Below are 20,571 nucleotides of genomic sequence, written 5' to 3' on the forward strand. Positions count from 1 at the left end.
AACAGTTTTATTCAAACAGGAAGATTTTGAAAGATTCAGTGGAATACACTTTTACAATGTCAAAATTTCATTCCTTACAGGGAAATACATGTAAGTGAGCCTGATAATTGTATTATTATTTATTTTATTTGATCATTATTTCACAGACTCTGTTGGAGGGCTAAACAGGAGTTTCAGTTTCCACATTCAAAATGTTAGCATCAGTATCTAAATGTTTTCTTAAATGTTGGGGCAACAATGTAATACACTTACTTTGGAACACAGCCAATCCAGAAAATGTAAAAACACATATGCTTTTTCTTGGCAATCTTTATTAAATCAAATGACCCATAAAGTTGGGCATTACCCAAAATATTTTCTATCAAATGGAGAACGATTTTACAAAGAAAGCCAGATGTTCTATGCCTACACATATGTAGGAAAAGAAATAGTATGAAAATACATTTTCAACTTTCTTATAAAATACATTCGTTTACAATCCAATAGATTATGGTATCAAGTGACAGGCAATTTAACAGAGAAACATAAAAGGTTAGGAACTATTAAGGTCTTGACACATAATGAAGGGCTGATATTTTAACACAGTCTTTCTGATTTCTTCTCAGGTCTGATAACGCCGGTACTCGCCATGACGGCTCATAATTCAGGATTACATCATAGTATTTTATTTCACCTGGACAGTGATGACCATGTTACAGCTCTGTGCCCTGCATACGTGGCCAATAGATAAAAAATGAGCTCAAATCTGTTTGTTTCAGTTTATGCTGTCCAAAGCTTTAGATTACACTGAATGTATTTAACTGGAGAAAAAACATAATGGGCAAAACTCACACTTAATAATGAAAAAAGTTAGTGCATGTTAGACGTCACATATGTACATATAGGCTGTAATTGCCTTTAATAAAATACAACAAGTTTTGATGGCTCTGCAGTGGAAACACACGGACGGCTATTTACATATGAATTATGGTTAATTTGCATATGTAGTAGCTTGAGGTTCCTGCATAGCTGTTGGTATGCACCTGAATAGAGTTAGCACATGCAAGTTAAGCCTACGTTTGCATGTAAATATGGACGTACAGAGAATCTCTTTTTCTCTTAAGAAATACAGTACTTTTATCCCTGGATTCTAAGTTGACAGCCTGTGCACATACAGTGCACATGCATACCCTGCGAGTGTTTAGTGCATATTGCTACATTTATACAAAGTAACACGTGTGCCGGATTGGGCGGGGTCATCTGAACAACAAGAGAACACAGAGAAGGAAAAACAAGAGGCTGGAAGGTGTGTTCACAGAGCCAGAGGAGGAATGAGTGTGACGGTGAGTGTGAGGAGGACAGTTTGTGTAAGGCTCCAAACAGGCAGCATAGGCCATGACATGTGCCACATAATTCTGCTCCTTTACACCGTGGAACAGGTGAGCCATTGGTCCTTTGGCATAGATGGCCACATCCTCCCCACCATGTGTCTCAGCATCCAGTGGCACAGCAGCCTGCTGCATGTACTCCTCATCATCTAAACAAAAAAAAAATGTGTAGCCAGTCACCAAACAACCTTTCAGGCTAAGTAGATGTATTTATACAGCGTTTCCATTAATTCACCATGATGACCTTATACACTCTGTCTTACTTAAAAATTCATAAACTGTCATTGGGATAAGAGACATACATTAGATTGCACTATTACCACACTTTCCTCATGTATCCTGTGGCACAACTGTGTTTTTCAAATCCTCTGTAATTTATTTAATCAAACTTAATAATATAATTTTCACAAACCAGAAAGGAATCTAAATCCCTTTGATTCAGCGACTAACACCAAGCAAAGCGTGTAAAAATACCCAGAGTGGATGTATTTGGAAAATGACTGCAGTCTTTGGTTTGCTCTGGTTAAAGGGGCCTTTTAAGCATTGTGCAAAGGTTGAACCTTTATTCTCTTTTATCTCTACATCTCACAAAAACCTTTTGGCCTCATACGCTTACATTAATCATATAGATGTTGACTTGCAGGGGATAGGTGCCAGATGGGCTGAGTGTACACTGATTCCCAGAACAAGTATATTAAAAAGAGAAGGCATTTTTTTCACTTTACACACACTTGTGCAATGACAAAAATACACAGTGTAGGACAAGGAACATTGCTGTTAACCTTCCAAAGTACAGGAGACCTGTGCAAAGAACTAAACAGAAGACAGAACCATGAATCCGTAAATAAAATGACCATCATAATTTATCTCTGCTCTCTAGAGAAACATGCACAAGCCAACTATAACCGCGTCGCTTCAAGGTGTCTGTGTGTACACAGACACCTTGAAGCGACGCGGTTATGGTTATGGTTATGGTTATGGTTATGGTTATCAGCACAGACGAGTGCCACAGCTGAAAGATATTAATCTGTACTTACAGTAATCCACCAAAGTGATGTTCTCTCTTGTTCCATTTATATGGACGTAACCCGGGCCATTGGCATACAGGATGCTAGTGAAAGGCATTTGGTCGTCAGCTTTCTTTGGGGCTAATCCTGAATAATAAAAATAAAAAGAATGTAGGTAAGGAAGAGGCTAGTTCCAGTATTCTTCACAAATGGTCCATCTGCACTCTTTTTTTGTTTTACCCCTTTTCTCCCCCCTTGTACTTTTAATTTCACACATCAGAGCACGATTTTCATGCTAGTTTGAACCCACAATGCCTTCACGTGGCAGTGCTTTGAGTCATACCAAAGATGGGGTTTCCTCGAGCCGTGTTGCCACCAAAGGTGAAGACATGAGAGTGGTCAGCAGTGACCACAGTCAGCGTGTCTGATTCTCGGGTGAGCTGTGCAGCACGATGAATGGCCCGGTCAAACATCACAGCTTCTGTCAGTGCCAGTTTGGCAATGCCATCGTGGTGACCGTGATCGATTCTCCCTCGTAACAGATAACAGAAAAGAGATTTAGACATTTAATATTTATTTCATTGTCTTGCATATTCACAAGCTAAATAATTAAATGAGTGTGCTTGCTGAGATTTTATATTACAAAATTGTTTTATTGCACTCATCTTCCACAAACAGGAAATATCCTTTTGGATTTTTCTTCAGTATTTGAATAGCCTTTTCTGTCATCTCCACAATGGATGGATCACGCGTGCTATTCCGGAAAACCTCAAATCTCATGTCTTTGGGTTCAAACAGACCTAGAAGCACGAACAAACAAGAAGAAAATGTTCATGTTGGACCAAAATGAATAAAAAATATGCAGCAGCACACAGCAATGTTGCGGTTAATCCAAACTGTCAGTTAGAACAAAAAAAAGAAAGAAAAGAAATGGAAACTGAAAGTCAATTTCAAAATATGTTAGAGTTGAACAGCTAAAACCTTCTGACCCCGTCTGTAGAGTTAAAATCAGCACTGCAATCTCAGATCATTAATATGAAAATCTATCTAAAAATTGGTACATTTGCTCATTTAAGTTATATATAAGGCAGTTAACAGTTTTAAAGAAATAATTGCTAGCTGCTAGTCAAGCCTTCTCTGTGATGGCTTGTTTTAAAAGTAAGAACACCTTTAAATGCAGCAGATCTAATTTTCTAAATTTATCATACAAGTGGGTAATATGCATAACATTGATAACAAGATGATAACACCTCTGAGCTATTGGCGGCTGCATTGCTGTCATGCACACCATAACAGCAAGGACTACACCCTCGAGTTTTTATCACTAAAGCAGTAAGAGATGATACCAGTCAACATCATAAGTATTTACATGGCTATAAAGATTAAAGTTGGGTTAAGTGGACTCCTCTTCTTTCTAAGGCATTTATTTATATGACTAAATTTTTTTCCCTACCTTTCTACCAATGTTAATATATTTAATATATTTAATATACTGCAGTAAGTCTGTATCTGCTCATTAGCAGACCCAATATTAGTTACCCACCCATGAGTCGGTCAGTATTTTTAACATTTATCTCATCAAACTCCTTCCTGTGCCAAACATAGCGTGATTTCTTGTTCTGAAACACAAACCAGAGGAAACATGAATCTGTGAGCTGTCGTGGGGGAAATGAGGAAATATTCGCACAATAATTGTCAATAATCCTACTGGTTTAGCCTTCAGCCACACATCAATGAGGTTCCTCTTGTCTTTGCGGTCCCCCTTGCGGGAGTTGGAGGTAGGGTACTCTGGGTCTGCGGTGCCTTTTGGAGTCATGTACATCCTGCCTCCACCGAGAATCACCTTTAAAAAACAACAACAAGCAGAACTGCAGAGATGTTTGGCTTTTCCATCTTTCCTCATATTTATTTGTACTGACCTTAAAGTTATTGTTAATTGTAATCTGACAGGATAATTGAAATAAAACGATAAAGTCATGAACTCTGGAAATCACAATGGAAAATAACTGGGAACACAGAGTGCTCATTTGTATATGGCAATATAAGATAGGCCAACAAGATCAATTCCATTATTCATTTATTTATTTATTGCAATTTTATAGAAGGTGATGCAGCAAAACAGGGTTCTAATGGGGTTTTGCCTTTGCCAAGGTGTAACTGGCTGATCGAGCTTACAATCTTTGCTTTAAAGTATTTGTGTACTGCTCTCATCAAGTAGAGTCATATGAAATTACACACACACACACACACACCCTGACCTCCACTTCTGAGTTGCCTACAGATAAGTATTGACTGTGCCTGAACGGACGTACAGAACTCAAAAGAATGAAGTTTGGTCCTCTGTAGAGGGCTTCCCGCTGGGCGGTGCCTCACAGCCCTCTGCCTCTGGGAGTGACCCTTTCAACAAAGGAGGCAAGAGGTGGCCAGGAGGCCTGCTTAATAGGTGGGTGCAGCCTGATCTATCTAGTAAAAGTGTAGACAGACCAGACCAGCACACCCTCTTTCAATTCAAAGATTTTAAATGTCAGGGCATAATAAAAGAATTATCTGGTCCCTACCAGTTTATATAAAAGTATTTAAATAAACCCTATTATATAATAGCTGCACTGACAATTGATGTTATATCTTATTTGTTGATTGAAAAGAGCCAAACAATTTTTTCTTTCTTACATCAATGTCAACATTGGTGACTAGCTGGGTGGCAATGTCGACGCAACCATGTTCGCGAGCACTGGAAGGCAGATCTGCATCACTGTACCAGCTGCGGCTGACAGAGTGGGCGTAGGCGGCTGCTGGGGAAGCATGCTGGACACGGGTGGTGGTCACTATTCCTACTGATTTACCTGAAAAACAATAGAAAACTGCAAATGAAAAATGGATAGAATACATCCAGCGTGGAGGAGTTTACACTACCGGTCAAAGGTTTTAGAACACCCTAATTCTTCCAGTTATTGCTCTTTAAGTTGTTCAAGTCCAATGAATAATTTGAAATGGTACAAAGGTAAGTAGTAAATTGCCAGATGTAAAAAAAACAAAAAGAAAAGGAAAAAAAGGTAAGATTACCCAAAACCAAAAGTAATGTACTTTTCAGAATTATACAAAATGTTTTGTTTTCATGGAACACAAAATGGGTTAACAATTTAAAGCTGTTCGGCAGCAGTGGAGGTTGATGAAGCCTTAGAAGCTGGCGCTACTAATTCCTACAGGTGTTCCAACTTTTCTGGATTACTTACACACTGCGGTACCATACCCTCGTGAGCATCAGTTGAACAGTATTGATATTGATATTGATATACCTTTATTAGTCCCACAAGGGGAATTGTACTACAGAAAGTAAAGTGTTGCTACAAAATGGCAAGAAATAGGCTATTAATAATGGAAGAGAGACAGACCATCATAAAACTTCAAATTTATTTTCCCATACCACTTGGAGCCGCACTAAAAGGACTAAAGAGCTGCATGCGGCTCCGGAGCCGCAGGTTGCCGACCCCTGAACTAGACTATGTGTAATTCAGAAGACCTCTATGAAGAAAACATTAGTGGTCTGTGTTCAGTGTTGGGAAGGTTACTTTTAAAATGTATTCCATTACAGATTACATGCCCTGAAATGTATTCTGTAACGTATTCTGTTACGTTACTCAATGAGAGTAACGTATTCTGAATACTTTGGATTACTTAATATATTATCATGCTGTTTACAACTACATGAATGTACTATTGCTGTGATTTATTACTGTTACTGAAGGTCCGCGGCTTCGAACCGTAGTAAAGGGACCTCTGGCTAATACGGCGGGTTCTGTGTCGGGCTCATAGCCGAAAAATAGCTTTACTTTGTTGTCTGGGTCAACTTTGCTTGCGAGAGACAGAGAGAGGCGTTGAAAGGCTGCTCCAAGGGAACTTATTGTTTTTGGAGGAAAACACGAACACAGTGTACAGTCCAGTCTTAATAGCGTACTTACAACTGGGCTCTTCAGGCACTCTTCTTGGCTGCAGTGGTTATTATTATATTTACATGCTTCCAGCTCCCTTTGTTGCTCAATGACAGCTGTACAAATCCTTTTTCTCCCTTCCTCGCTCACAGACACATAACGGGTATAGCAGTCCATTCTCCCTGCAGCACGGACTACACTGCCCATGAGGATACATTCTTTAGAGCTATACCTGTAGCATTCTGCCTATTAGCTTAGCACAACAACAACAAAAAGGCGCTCTGTCACCCAGGAAACACGCAGAGAGAGCGTCACCCTGTAACCATGGCAACCGCAACGCTGCCGCCTGGAACAACAGAACGTAGCTGTCAAACAAAACCCAAACAGTCCTGACCCACGACAATATGAAACAGAGAAGTACCGTGTAATCCATTTATTTCAACAAAGTAACTGTATTCTAAATACCACCTTTTTAAACGGTAACTGTAACGGAATACAGTTACTCATATTTTGTATTTTAAATACGTAACGGCGGTACATGTATTCCGTTATTCTCCAACACTGTCTGTGTTACCTCAGCCATATTTGGTTTACCAGGGCCTTACCCTGCAGCCAAGGGTGCATTAAATGATTTGGTATATCGACACATGATGCAAATAAACATATATGTGACAAAAATATAGCGAACTCAATCTAATGTTGTGACACGATGGAAACAACAATGCAAATTCACTTGAAACATGCACATGCCTTGACAGACAACCCTGCACAAATTGCATGTCATAAAGTGACCACAGGCACAAAGGTCAAGGCAGATCAGCGTGGGTGGTTGTCCTAACTGCATATATATTTTTTGAACGTTGAACCATAATTGGCAAGCAACACTGAAGTAGCTTGTCAGATTATTGCTTTATTCCACATATTTTACTTTAAACCATTACATATCTTAAGATAAGAAAACAAACTGGTTGACCTGTCCTTTACACAGCACACTCATTACTTGACCAAGCAATCAACTGTCTTTACCTTGTGCTTTAGCGCGCCGCAGAACTGAGTAGACCTCATTACCAAAGGTGGTGTTACACTCGTAGGCCACCGCTTTAGCGCTGAGTCCTACTGTCTTTCCATTGGCCTTCACACCGCAGTGGTAGGCTGTAGCAGTGCTGGCACTGTCTGCTACCTGCTTGTCCACACTGTAGGTCTACAGAGTACAAACAAAAACAGCATTAAAAACAGGATAGCATCAAACACAGATGGACCATGTCATTATTTTTAAAAGTGAAATCTGCACATGCACATTTGGGGAGCTGAGATATTTTATGCATTCACTGCATATTGAAAGTAGCATTTTTGCTTCTCCCCTGAGAAGCAAAAATGCTACTTTTTTTGAGAAAAATTGCTTGAATGTGCTTCATGTTCTAATGTGTTAAGTTGAAATGACTGTCACTTAAGTTGCAAAAGTTTCGGGGGATGATCTAAAAGATGGAGCCAGCTAGAATGTGTTATATCAGATATGTTCTCTTTTTGATTATAGGTTGGGATATCAGAGGCACCAAAGACACTAAACACTGATTCCTTCTTTCAACCACACAGTGATTTAGGGACAGTGTTGGGAAGGTTACTTTTAAAATGTATTCCATTACAGAATACAGAATACATGTCCCAAAATGTATTCTGTAACGTATTCCGTTACGTTACTCAATGAGAGTAACGTATTCTGAATACTTTGGATTACTTAATATATTATCATGCTGTTTACAACTACGTGAATGTACTATTGCTGTGATTTATTACTGTAACTGAAGGTCCGCGGCTCCGAACCGTAGTAAAGGAACCTCTGACTAATACGGTGGGTTCTGTGTCGGGCTCGTAGCTGAAAACTAGCTTTACTTTGTTGTCTGGGTCAACTTTGCTAGCGAGAGACAGAGAAAGGCTGCTCCAACGGAACTTATTGTTTTTGGAGGAAAACACGAACACAGTGTACAGTCGAGTCTTAATAGCTTACTTACAACTGGGCTCGTCAGGCTCTCTTCTTGGCTGCAGTGGTTATTATTATATTTACATGCTTCCAGCTCCCGTTTTTTCCTTTTCCTCGTACTTTTCCTTTTTCTCCCTCCCTCGCTCACAGACAGATAACGGGTATGGCAGTCCATTCTCCCTGCAGCACGAACTACACTGCCTATGATGCTACATTCTTTAGAGCTATACCTGTAGCATTCTGCCTGTTAGCTTAGCACAACAACAACAGGCGCTCTCTCACCCAGGAAACACACGCAGAGAGAGAGCGTCACCCTGTAACCATGGCAACCGTAACGCTGCCGCCTGGAACAACAGAACGTAGCTGTCAAACAAAACCCAAACAGTCCTGACCCGCCACAATATGAAACAGGGAAGTACCGCAGTGTAATCCATTTATTTCAACAAAGTAACTGTATTCTAAATACCACCTTTTTAAACGGTAACTGTAACGGAATACAGTTACTCATATTTTGTATTTTAAATACGTAACGGCGGTACATGTATTCCGTTACTCCCCAACACTGTTTAGGGATTATGTTCAATCCAGGATGATGAGTTTAAAACTGTGTTCACATTTTCTACCACAGTGTCAGCATTTTCACTTCAGCTATTAATTGTATTAGGATTTCTTTTTTCACATGAGAGTTTGAATGGCATGTGTCGTGTTAAGGGAACGAAGCATGTGAATAAAAAGACACGTTCAAGCCCCTGATCAGCCTTCCTTATAAAGGGGTATTGACCTGCAGTGCATCTGTCTTTGTCTCTATGATAGTTCTACTTCATGTCTCTCTGTACTGATTTACCAGGCGACTGTATTTCTACCATAAACACACACTCAAACACACACGCACATTTTACAAGAATGTGAGTGGGAGTGGGGAAAAACTCAAAGGCCACAGAGAAAAGGTACGTTTCTGTGAGCTGTTGCTAACCTGGAATGTGTTTTGAAATTTGTGTGAAAATTCCCCCCTGCTTTGTCACTTTCTTCACCAGGAGGAACACCTTTTTTAGGATAATGTAACAGTAAAATGCAATAATTTTCAAACACAGTAAGAAATGTTTTACTGCAGGTTTGAAAATACAGAGCTATTCACTGGTTAATATGTATTCCAACCTTCCAAGGAATTACATAAAAGCATTTTTCCTAGCAACCAACTGACCAACTCTAGAGAAAAAAAGGTACAAAAAAATAGCATTAGATGTAATGTGAGTGGATACAGTTCAGTACAGGCCACAGGAGAACAAGAGCACACATTGGAAAAGTTACTCTACTTCTCATGAGTGGAAAAAGCAACTTAGAAGAACTATTAATAAAATACAAAATGTAAAATACATTTGAAGTGCAGCTGAGGTTATAGGATGACACTTTACTGGCTATTTTGAATTTCTTTCTACACATGAATAATTAATTGATGAATAATAACGGATGACCTGCAGGTCAGCAGTGCTGTTTTGTCACCTTAGAGAGGGCCACGTATGGAAAGGTGTCCATGGCTAGTATCGTCTCTTCTCCAGATCCACCATCCATCTGACCTCGCAGGATTCGAGCTGCTGACACTGTGGATACGCCCATTCCTGCGAGACAGTGATTGACGACCAAAGGTCACTGACGTGGTCAGTCTACATTATACACATTCACTGGACATTTTATAAGGTTGATAGTACGGGGCTCGATTGCCCCTGTTATTTCTTGAGAAATGCCTTAATTGTTCATAGTACACATTCAAAAGGTGATAGATACATTTATACATTTCACTGAGACTTTGATTCTTAGCCACCAATGTTTAAATAAGAAAATGCCGAGAGGAGACTAACAAAGAGTTTTGCATGCAACACAAGAAAGCTCTAAAGCAGTGATACCTGTTCCTCATATGTGTACTTATTCTTTGTTGTGGTACTTTACTGTTCTAATGAAAAAGAGCTCAAAAGAGCTCATTTTAAGATACATTTTTTGCCATCCTGTATCTCATTTGGCATATTCTCTTAATATCTTAAAGCTTTTTCCAGGGGTAAGAATGTTTATGTTAGATTATGTTTGAAATCAGGTTGTAATCTTAAGGTCAATCTCATAGCTTTGGTTTTAGAGTAATGTACAACAATTATAATGTCATTTAAACTTCCAAACTGCCCTTTTCTACACAAAAGCATTAAGGGTTACAGTGAAATTTAGGTTTTCCTTTTGTTTCATTGCACACTAACCATGAAAAGGACCCCTTAGTAAGCAGAGGTTTCAGTTCATTTTTATCTATACGTCACCAAATTACAACAACAATCACCTGGAAGTGAGAATGTTAAGTCACAAAAATGGTATTACAGAAAGTAATGTTGCAGTTTAGAATAAATCAAATGACTCAATTAACATTTTTGGTTCCCTTTCAGTCGATTCACTTGGTACAACACATAAGTATGGGATATCACGCCCTCGTGTGTCCTGGCTGAAGAAACCTTTATTCACGCCTTTAAGGCAGATGACGTGTGATGACACGCGTATGGCCCCGCCTGCAGATATAGCCGCTTTCATTACAGTCATCCCTCAGTTCTTACGCTCTTCACCTTGCTGAGAACACCTCTGCTGAGTTGGGCTAGCTAGCTGCTGCTAGTTAGCACCATTGTCTGCCGACTTGAACTTAACTTAACTGCCCTTGTTGGTGTTAGCCTCCACCGCGCAGTTGGTGTGTAGGCTGCCCGCAGAGCGCTAATTTCAAGTTTTTTCCCGTGCAGCGTTTTGCTTTGCATTTTGGAATGGACTCCAAACCGAAGCGAGCAAAGCAGAAATCTTCTGTTTGCCCCTGTCCTCAGGGATGCGGTTTCTCTTTGCATGACAGCGACCAGCACAATGCCTGCCCTGTCTGCCTGGGGATCGTCCACGCTAGGAGGAGCCCGAAGCCTGTGCGCTTTGTCGCCAGCTCCGGTGCTCGACCCTGGAAAGACAGGTGACGTTTGTGGAAAAAGTGCTGGGACGCTCGGCTGTCACACGGCATGACCCTCTCCTTTTTCCGGTCGATTTTCCGGTCGATGTCCCCGCAATTAGCTGGGCTGACCACATGGAATATGTTGACGGGTTAGCGGATGATGAGCCGGAACCATGCAGGAGCGCTGGCGGGCTTCAGCCTGGGTTGAAGCCCGCCAGCGCTCCCTAGGAAGACGATGACATGCTGGACATCGGCCTGGACATCCATGGTTTGTGGGAGGATGAGCAGGAGAGCTCATTGTCGGCCCAATGTGCCGCTGCTGCTGCGCCGGTCGGCCACGATGACACCTCTCTTTTCTCCCTATTTCGCCGTGCTGCTGAGAAGCTGCAGGTGGACTGGCCCTCTCCTCCTGCCTTCCCATGTTCCCAGACTTTCTCTGCGAGCTAACAGCATCATGGGACAAACCTCTCTGTCTACCTGCGTCACTGTGCCCGGCTATGGACAGTACAAGGAATTGGACGGCACCGAGGGGGCTGGCTTAACTAACCCACCCCCTATGGAGCCGTCTCTGGCTGCTTATCTGGCCCTGTCCCATAACCATGGTGTCGGCGGCCCCGCAACTCTGCCGTCCAAGAACTGCAGATTCTCTGCTTCGCAGCTGGAGAAGATTTATTGGGCTCAGGCCGGCACTGCTCGCGCCATGAGCTCCGTCACCATGCTCCAGACGTACCAGGCGATGTGCCTGCGGGGCTCGGATCGCTGGATCCTGATGACAGCCCGCTTGTACTGCTTCTTAATGAGGTCAGAGTCACCACAGATTACATCCTCCGTGCGTCTCGCTGTGCAGTCTCGCTGTGCATTCTCGCTGTGCATTCTCGCTGTGCAGCGCTCTCCCTGGGCAGAGGGATGGCTTCGACAGTAGTGGCGCAGAGGCACCTGTGGCTGACCCTCTCTGACGTCCCGGATAGGGACAGAGCTGTATATCTGGACGCACCAGTGTCTGCGGCTGGGTTATTCGGATATTCACTTGAAGCCATTCAGGCTAAATTCGATCTGAGGAAGAAGTAGACGGAAGCTCTGCGCGACATCATCCCCAGATGTCAGCCCAAGCCCAAGCCTGCAGCTAGCACTCACAGGTCTGCCGCTCCTCTGACGAATGGCAAGAGACCGGCGCCCACTGCTGAAGTGGGTGTGCCGCCAGTGAGAGCACATCCTCCGGCCCGAGGTCCACGCAAAGGCCCACACTCGGGCCCCCGGCGGGACCCGACACCCAGGAGGAAGAAGCCTCAACCCTCCTAGCTGTGGTTTCGAGTGGAGAAGGGGTCCAGCAGCAGGGAGACGCTGTTTTTACCCCTCTGTTGCCGCACAAGAGGTGCCGCTTAAGTTCTGTTCAGGTGTTCAGCCCCAGAAGGCGCTGCACTTTCCTAACACTGTCTCCCAAGCATAAAACCCCTGCACACAAAATGCCTTAAGTAACTCCCTGTTCAGGTGTGTTCAATGTTCAGGTGACCACATCGAGCGTCCCCGCTGTTTTTCATTGTTGTGCCCCAGAAAAGGTGCCTCCAACAAAATGTATGAATCTACATGTTTCCATGTTACAATCAATAAAGAGTGTTGTTTATTCTCAAACAATCACAAATGCTCAGCCTGCAGGCAGAATGAGCCAGGTCAGGCAGGTGATGCAGTCCCTTGCAGACACACTGGGGGGCAACAACACCCCGCCGACGGTGCTGCAGGTCAGCCGGCTGGCTGCTCACTTCCCTCAGTGGCGCGCTTGCGCCCCCTCTCCGTGAGTGCTGCGAACCGTTGCCATGGGTTACCGGTTGCAGTTCCGGGTCAAGCCGCCTCGTTTCCAAAGAGTCATAAACACGACTGTCAACACCGAGGCGGCCATGATACTCGGAAATAAAGGCGCTATTGCAGAAAAGAGCAATACGAGTGGTCCCCGCTTCGGAGACAGACAAATGTTGGTACAGCCCTTATTTTGTTGTTCCGAAAAAAGGGGGAGGGCTTTGTCCCATCCTCAACCTGCGAGTCTTGAACACATATCTACAAACGTACAGGTTCAAGATGCTAACACTCAGACAGCTCTTGAATGCAGTCGGCCCCGGAGATTGGTTTGCAACAATCGATCTAATAGATGCTTATTTTCATGTGGCTATACACCTGAAAAACAGGCAGTTTCTGAGGTTTGCATTCGAGGGCGTAGCCTACGAATACTTAGTGCTGCCGTTCGGGCTGTCGCTCGCTCCTCGCACCTTTACGAAATGTGCCGAGGCAGCGCTAGTGCCCCTCAGAGAGAGAGGCATTAGCATCTTAGCCTACCTAGATGACTGGGCTCTCGTAGCTTGCTCCAGAGAGCAGGCGGAGACACAGCTGTCGCTGGTTCTGTCACACATTCAGACACTGGAGTTCTCTGTGAACTTTCAAAAGAGCTCGCTAATCCCGAGTCAGCAGATTACTTTTCTCGGTTTGGAAATATGCTCGCTTTCCTGCCGCGCATGTTTGTCGGAGCACAGAGTGGCTGCGTTTCATCGCTGCCTCGCTCATTTTCACTGGGATGCAGACTGTGTTTCCAGACGATATTAAGCTTGTTGGGCATGATGGCATCTATGATCGCCGTGGTGCCACTTGGACTGTTAAAAATGAGAGCGTTTCAACGCTGGACTCTCTCTCACCGCCTGTGTGCATTGCGTCACCTCCGGAGGAGACTACCAGTAACCGCGTCTTGCATGCTAGCTCTTCGTCCTTGGAGGGAGCCCAGGCTGCTGCATCAGGGCTCTCGGATTGGGAGGGTGTTGTTTCGCAAGGTGGTGTCCACAGATGCTTCCCTAAGAAGGTGGGGAGCGCTGTGTGAGGGTGCATCAGTGAGAGGGATCTGGTCCGCAGCCCAGCGCGAGCTGCACATCAACCACTTAGAGCTGTTAGCAGTGTTCTTAGCTCTAAAGCATTTCCATCCAGTCCTGGAGGGCCAGCATGTCTTAGTCAGGACGGACAATTCAACAGTGGTGTCTTACATAAACAGGCAGGGAGGAACACGCTCTCTTCCCCTGTTGAAGCTGTCTCACTCTCTGCTGTTATGGTGCAGTGTTTTCTGTCTCTAAGAGCAACCCATGTCCCAGGCCACCTGAACCTGGGGCCGGACCTTCTCTCCAGGGGGGGTCCTCTGGTGAGAGAATGGAGGTTACACCCTTTAGTAGTGGCTCAGATTTGGGATCTATTTGGCAAGGCGAAAATAGATCTTTTTGCTTCCAGGGTAAATACTCACTGCCCCCTGTTCTTCTCCATAATCAACCACGATGCACCCTTGGGCTTGGACGCGCTAGCGCACCAATGGCCAGACGTACTCCTGTATGCATGGGTTTTCTCTGATAGTAAAGATGTCGTGTCCAAGAATCCAAGAATCATTCAGGATTAACACAAAAAAACTGTTTTGATAGCAGAAACAGTCTGTCTTCTAGTTCTCAGAGGTTACCGTTAGTTTTTCAAACACATTCGTTTTCATTTCTGTCTACGTGGCTTTTATGGATAAAGTGATTTTCAATAGTACAAGCAACTTTTTGTTGCTCTCCAGTATAAATGCAGAAACTTGTAGGCTTTATTTAAACTGTCACAATTTACCAAGCAATGTCAAAAACAGGGTTGACCCATGACGCATGCATATCTGAACACTCCTGAAGAAGTCCGAAGCATTGCATCTCCTTAACTAAACAATCAATTTGTTGCCTGTTCTTGCTATGGTGCCTACAATTTTTCCTTTGCTGCTGTAAGCCCTTTACCATTGTATTTATAAACACTACTGTGGTGCATTTAAGTTTCCCTTAAAAGTCACACTCATAAAATTAAGAACAGGCTTAGGGCAAAGCAGGGCAGGAGAGATGTGTAAAGAAAACTCAGCTCACCGACCACCCAGAAATGCAACTTGATGGGTATGATTTAAAGCAGATATTGTTTGTCTTTAACACAAAAACCGTTCTCACATCTTTGTGCCTTTAATCAGCTTCTCTTACCAAAACTGATTTAATCCCTCACCAGTCATAAAAGTAACAATTAATGGCAGAACAATTTCCAGCCAAATCTAATGCAGATGGAAACTATTCTCAAATGTCAATAGCTGTCTGTAGATGTTGCAGTGTCAGACTACAGCGCTAAAGAAGGACACCTTGTTATCTCAAGAGTGGATCTTTAAGATGGCGCCCCCACTGGGAAGTTATCTTAGAGTATCAACTAATGAAGCAGCGTAGCTAAAAGACAACTGCTAACAAGAAAAACCTGTGTGTAAAACAATGCACTCTAAAAGAAACAAATGGCTCTGTAAGAGCTGTGCGAAAGAATAAAATGCACACTTTTGTTTGTGTTTGACCTTTTTATCCGATTTATTTATCTTTCTTAAGATTAAACTATGCTGCTATGGCAATAATGGCATTTCCATTTGAAGTTGGAAAGTTCCCAGTCACAATCTTCGACTGGAATGCTCCCTCAAATCAGAATTTCAATTGAGAAAGTCAGGACGGCACGACTAACCCTGATTTAACGATCCAAGATGGCGGATGTGCATGGGAACATTAGTAAAACTGTAAAACTTGTGATCTGTAGGATCACTGTGTGTATTTGTAACTCACTACATAAACCACATGCATACACAAATGTGCTGGGGGAGTGTGTTTCAGGGCAAAAAACAAGTACACACAGTAAACAAATCTTGTGTTTACACACAGTAAACAAATCTTGTGTTTACAAACAGTAAACAAATCCTGTTTTTCCTCGCTTTTCTGAAATTACTGGAACGCAGCTCCCAGCTCTGACATCTGTCTTCAGAGGTAAATGCAGTACATGTATAAGCCTCTTACACAGTTTTGTATCATTGTATCTGGGTTCTTAAACTGTGTGACAACAGTGGCAAGAAAATATCCATATCCACACCATTATTCCATCACCAGTGTCCTGAACTGTTGATACAAAGAATGGATTCATGCTTTCATGTTGTTTATGCCAAATTCTGACCTATCGTCTGAATGTTGCAGCAGAAATCGAAACTCATCAGACCAGGCAGCACATTTCCAACCTTGGGTTGTCAAAAATAGCATGTAAAGACTGTAGCCTCAGTTTCCAGCTGGCAGCTGACTGGAGTAGCACCTGGTGACACCGTGGCTGAGTGGGTCACACACCAGATACATGAATGGCTCTACCTTGCTAAGGAACAAAGCAAATATGTATTTTCCTAGACTTTCTTACTGGAACATCTCAATTCAGGAGTGGGAGTCACTCTAAGCCCACCATCAAACGCCCAGGGTAAATGGAACACAGAATAATCCTAATAGATACATTTCTGAATCATTGTTTCTGGGTTTGAATACTCTAACTGTGTGACAATGCTGCCATTATAAGATCAAGATAGAAATTATAACATTGCTAATTGTTGCACTATTAAAAAAAACAACAACAGCATTGCTGATGTCTGACTGCCAATACAGACCTCTACTATTGTATCCTATCCCTGACAAGGCAAAGGTGCTAAACTGTGACACATGTGTGCCTGGTCACAGTGGACTGGAAAGAATCTTTTTTCTGCCAAACCAACTACCAGCTGTTCTCAGGATGTGGATCTCAGTGATTTTGTTCTTTTCCTTAAAATAAAATCTGAGTTACTGACACAATGGAAGATTCATAAAAATACAGTTTTAAAAGTGGCCCAGTGCTTTAAATGAGATAATGAGACAAAAGATTTCCATTGCCTCCTGTACACTGATCACACATCAACATTAAAACCACTAACAAGTCATCCCCACCCCCACCTGCAGTTCGTCAGTCTTTGACCAACGTGACCAGCCCAACATTCTAACAACCATTGACATCAGAAAGAAAAAGTTCAGGAACAGCTCGTGGAGCACAGCAAAGAGCCAAAGGCTTCCAACCTCCCGTGATCCAAAACCTAACGGAGCATCTCTGGGGCAGACCGGAGCAAGCCTGGTTATCAGAAGCCTCACCTTTCAACCCACAGGAATGAAAGGATCTGCTGCCAACACCTCGCTGCAAGACAACACAGCCTCCGACCTGTCAGCGCAGGTAGTGTTAAAAAAAATGAAAATCAGACATTTAAAGTTTAAATGTCTATCACAATGCTACACCAACATATGTCTGTACAAGTAATTTTTTCCACCTATTTGTTCTATATTTCGCCCATAAAGTTCCAAAGCACTGCGGTCAAGCTTAATTTTCCCAAATATTTGAACCATATTTGTTGGTAATTGCTGAATGATATTTGATCCTTCTGTTTAGTCTTGGCAAAAAAAACAAAACAACCCAAAACCTCACATTGCTTGCCCACTTTGAAAACAGTTTTATAATTATTTAGAAATACTGTAGCATCATCCACTTTGCTATGTTTGTCAGTGAAGTTGAAAGTAATGCATTTTCTACTGAGTCTTTAGCCACAGCTGTGCCAGCACTGAATGCTGGTTAAAATGGATTTCTCAGGAGCTTACCGTCACCCAGGAACAGGATGATGTTCTTGGCCTGGTGCTCCCGAGGACGTAATCTGAGCGCAGCATCCAGTGTCGCCCTTGCTTGTGCATCCCAATATGCCGGCTCTTTCTCAATCTCATACAGGGCTGCTTCATAGAAACATGCATGGAGAAAGAATGAATGAAATGTAGGTGCAGCATTGGATATGAGTAGATCTCAGAGATTTACAGGTAAACAAGCAGGCATGCGTGTGGGGCTGACTGTTTAGGGTTTGTGCGTGGGGGGTTTCCATGTGCAGGACTTCATAAGAATTCATGTGTGTGCATGAGCACACAATTTTCTCTCTTTAAGGTTAATGCCCTGACATATGCACATGTACTTTACCTTTATTCAGACAAGAAAAACTGGTTTCTTAAAAGGTGTCAAAGTGATAAAAACAGCCTTGAAGGCACTTTGATATCTATCCATTCATGCTCACGGAGAAGCTCTAGGGGGGAAAACAAAGCTAAAAAGGAAAATTCCTTTGGCCACACACCAAAACAAGGAAAGACAAACAGTCCATCCCAAAGTTTACATAAACAAGTAGACACGGACAAAAATACACTGACACCAGCTTATGTTCATCTTCAGCCACTGGCACCCACACACCTGCATTTTCAAAAGCAGTCTGTCTTTACTCACATACCCAGTCCCAGTTTGAGGTTACCTGCTCGAGTCTGTGTGTCCATTTTCCTCCCCACAAAGTGCTACTAATATCCCAACCTCAGGCAGCAATAATAACTCTGACGTCTCCTCACCTTGGCTGTCCATAGCGGCCCGGCTGGCAGCCATCAGGATGGGGCCCAGTAGGATAACCAGGAGACTGGGGACCCTGTAATGTGGTGTCAGCATCTCTGTTCCACACGACCTGGAAGCTGGAGAAATTGACACAGCCGGCTTTCAGTGCAGACGTAAAGGCAGAGGAGGCACAGGCAGAGAGTGTGGCTGCCGAGACCTCCGGCCCTGCCTTTATAAAGCCCCGCTGGGTGTGTGTAGTAAGGAAGGGCCCAAGCCAGCTCATAGGCTTAGAGCCACAAAAGAGGGAAGAGTGAGTGTGAGAGAAGGAGGAAGAGCAAGGGAGAGAGACAGAAAAAGTGGACCACACAGGAGCTGCGCAGCGATAGAATAATTCTTGAAAATGCACAAACCCCATTTTATTTTTTATTTTTTTATGATTTTAAATGTTACACCTTTTTTTCCTCCCTTCTGCAGTACCTTTCCCTGACTCCCCTGTTTTGTGTGTGATTGTGATAGAGATCTCAATTATTCTTTGATGTGGTATGTGCCTTCTGGATCTTTTTAAGCTGCAGTCCCTTTAACAGAAGGAAAAAAAAAAAAACCCAAAAAACTATCAATTTATGCTGGCATCCATCATTTTACAAATCATAACTGTGTCTCTTTCAATTTCATCCCCCCACCAATCTCTTGGACAAACACTCAAAATAGAATGAAAAGGAACAAAGTCCAGCTTAGTCTTGAGAACATCATAATTGAGTCTTGATGTGCTCTGTTTTTTATGTCAGGAAAACGGTCACATTTCCATTTCCCTCTCCTGAATTTTTGCATTTAAAAGACCCCAATATTTTCCCTCTCTGGCTAAGTCAACTTGGCCCGTTTTTCTGCGGCAAATGAAGCAAGGTTAGCATTTTTCTTCTGTGAGGTAGTGGAGCCCGCCTGCAGAATGAAAATGTCTCCTCTCTTCTATGCAAACACAACAGTTAATGTGTGAAATGAGGTGAGCTGGGCCAACTTTGTTCCGCACGGCCAGAAGCATCAAATTCCCGGTGAACAGCTCCCGCCTTCTTGAACGCAGTGTTGTTACAATTCTTCTAGAAGATCACTGCTTTCTGCCAACCGCTCATGCGTTGCCAACATTGGTTTGCAGTTAGTCACATGTGTCTAATCAAGACTGCAATAAAATCATAAAAGCAATCTGGGTAGAGAGGCCTCACATGATGTAGCCCACACCACATGAACTGGAAATACCAGTGGCATGTGCAAGAGCAGGAAAACTTGTGTGAGCATGTCTGAGTATTCATTTGTTATGGGTTTGCCCCAGAGAGAAAGTCTAGCTGGGAAAGTCAAATTAGTGTAAACACCTGGTAGCTGCTTAGGACTCAGCATGGATCATCCATGTATCAAGTGGTACTTTAGCCTCCTTGGGAAACAGAGAAAAGCACAACAAAAACAACTCACTTCTGCAAGAGAACAATTTCTTTGACATGCAACATTGTGATCCGTCTTATTTCAGTGTTGCATGGAGTACATCTGGACTATTCGCTACCTTTAAGGGTAGGACGTTTGACATGTTTCATTTAACCCAAGTAAAATAGTCACAGGAACTTAACTTGGCTTCTGCTGAAGAGTGAGTGTACACGTAAGTGATATTTATAGTATAGCAGATGGTGACTTGTGCACACATTGAGATCATGTATCAGCGGAAACTGTGCAGCAGGGTGGCCTTCCTCCATTGCGTGGTCTGTTTAAACAGACCTTCTATCCTTTCTGTACAAGGAAAACAAATCTCCGCAAATCTAAAAAGAATCCATCTTCTGAATAATAATTTCTGTTTGTCGCTGAAACGGTAGTATTGTTTATTTTGAATTTATATCGACTATGAAGAGCTAACATATCTTTCTAATGGTGAATATATCTTAATTTAGAATTTCATGTAACACTGTAGTTTTTTTTAATGTATAGAAAACCTGCAGTTCCATGCATACCTCTTCACACACACAGCTCTTTAATTTCAGCATCTGGATCCTGGGTCAGATTCCCCTGAAACGTCCCTTTCCTCTGCTTTGAACACGCTGGTGTCTTTTAATGTATAGAT

General features: G+C 42.8%; 1 protein-coding gene across 1 annotated transcript; it reads right to left on the bottom strand.

The window, feature by feature from the left end:
• Nucleotides 1–163: 163 nt before the first annotated feature.
• alpi.1 (alkaline phosphatase, intestinal, tandem duplicate 1) lies at nt 164–18,658 on the bottom strand. The gene is made up of 11 exons (XM_006791990.3): nt 18,497–18,658; nt 17,720–17,845; nt 9,782–9,897; nt 7,330–7,504; nt 5,045–5,217; nt 4,083–4,217; nt 3,918–3,993; nt 3,040–3,174; nt 2,718–2,909; nt 2,405–2,521; nt 164–1,516 (listed from the first exon to the last, which is right to left on the bottom strand). Exons 1-11 carry the CDS (start codon nt 18,588–18,590, stop codon nt 1,236–1,238), a joined length of 1,620 nt encoding a protein of 539 aa, XP_006792053.1. The 5' UTR covers nt 18,591–18,658; the 3' UTR covers nt 164–1,235.
• Nucleotides 18,659–20,571: the final 1,913 nt, after the last annotated feature.

Source organism: Neolamprologus brichardi, chromosome 15, assembly GCF_056152115.1.
Source record: "Neolamprologus brichardi isolate AB-2024 chromosome 15, ASM5615211v1, whole genome shotgun sequence".
In the NCBI taxonomy this organism is placed as follows: domain Eukaryota; kingdom Metazoa; phylum Chordata; class Actinopteri; order Cichliformes; family Cichlidae; genus Neolamprologus; species Neolamprologus brichardi.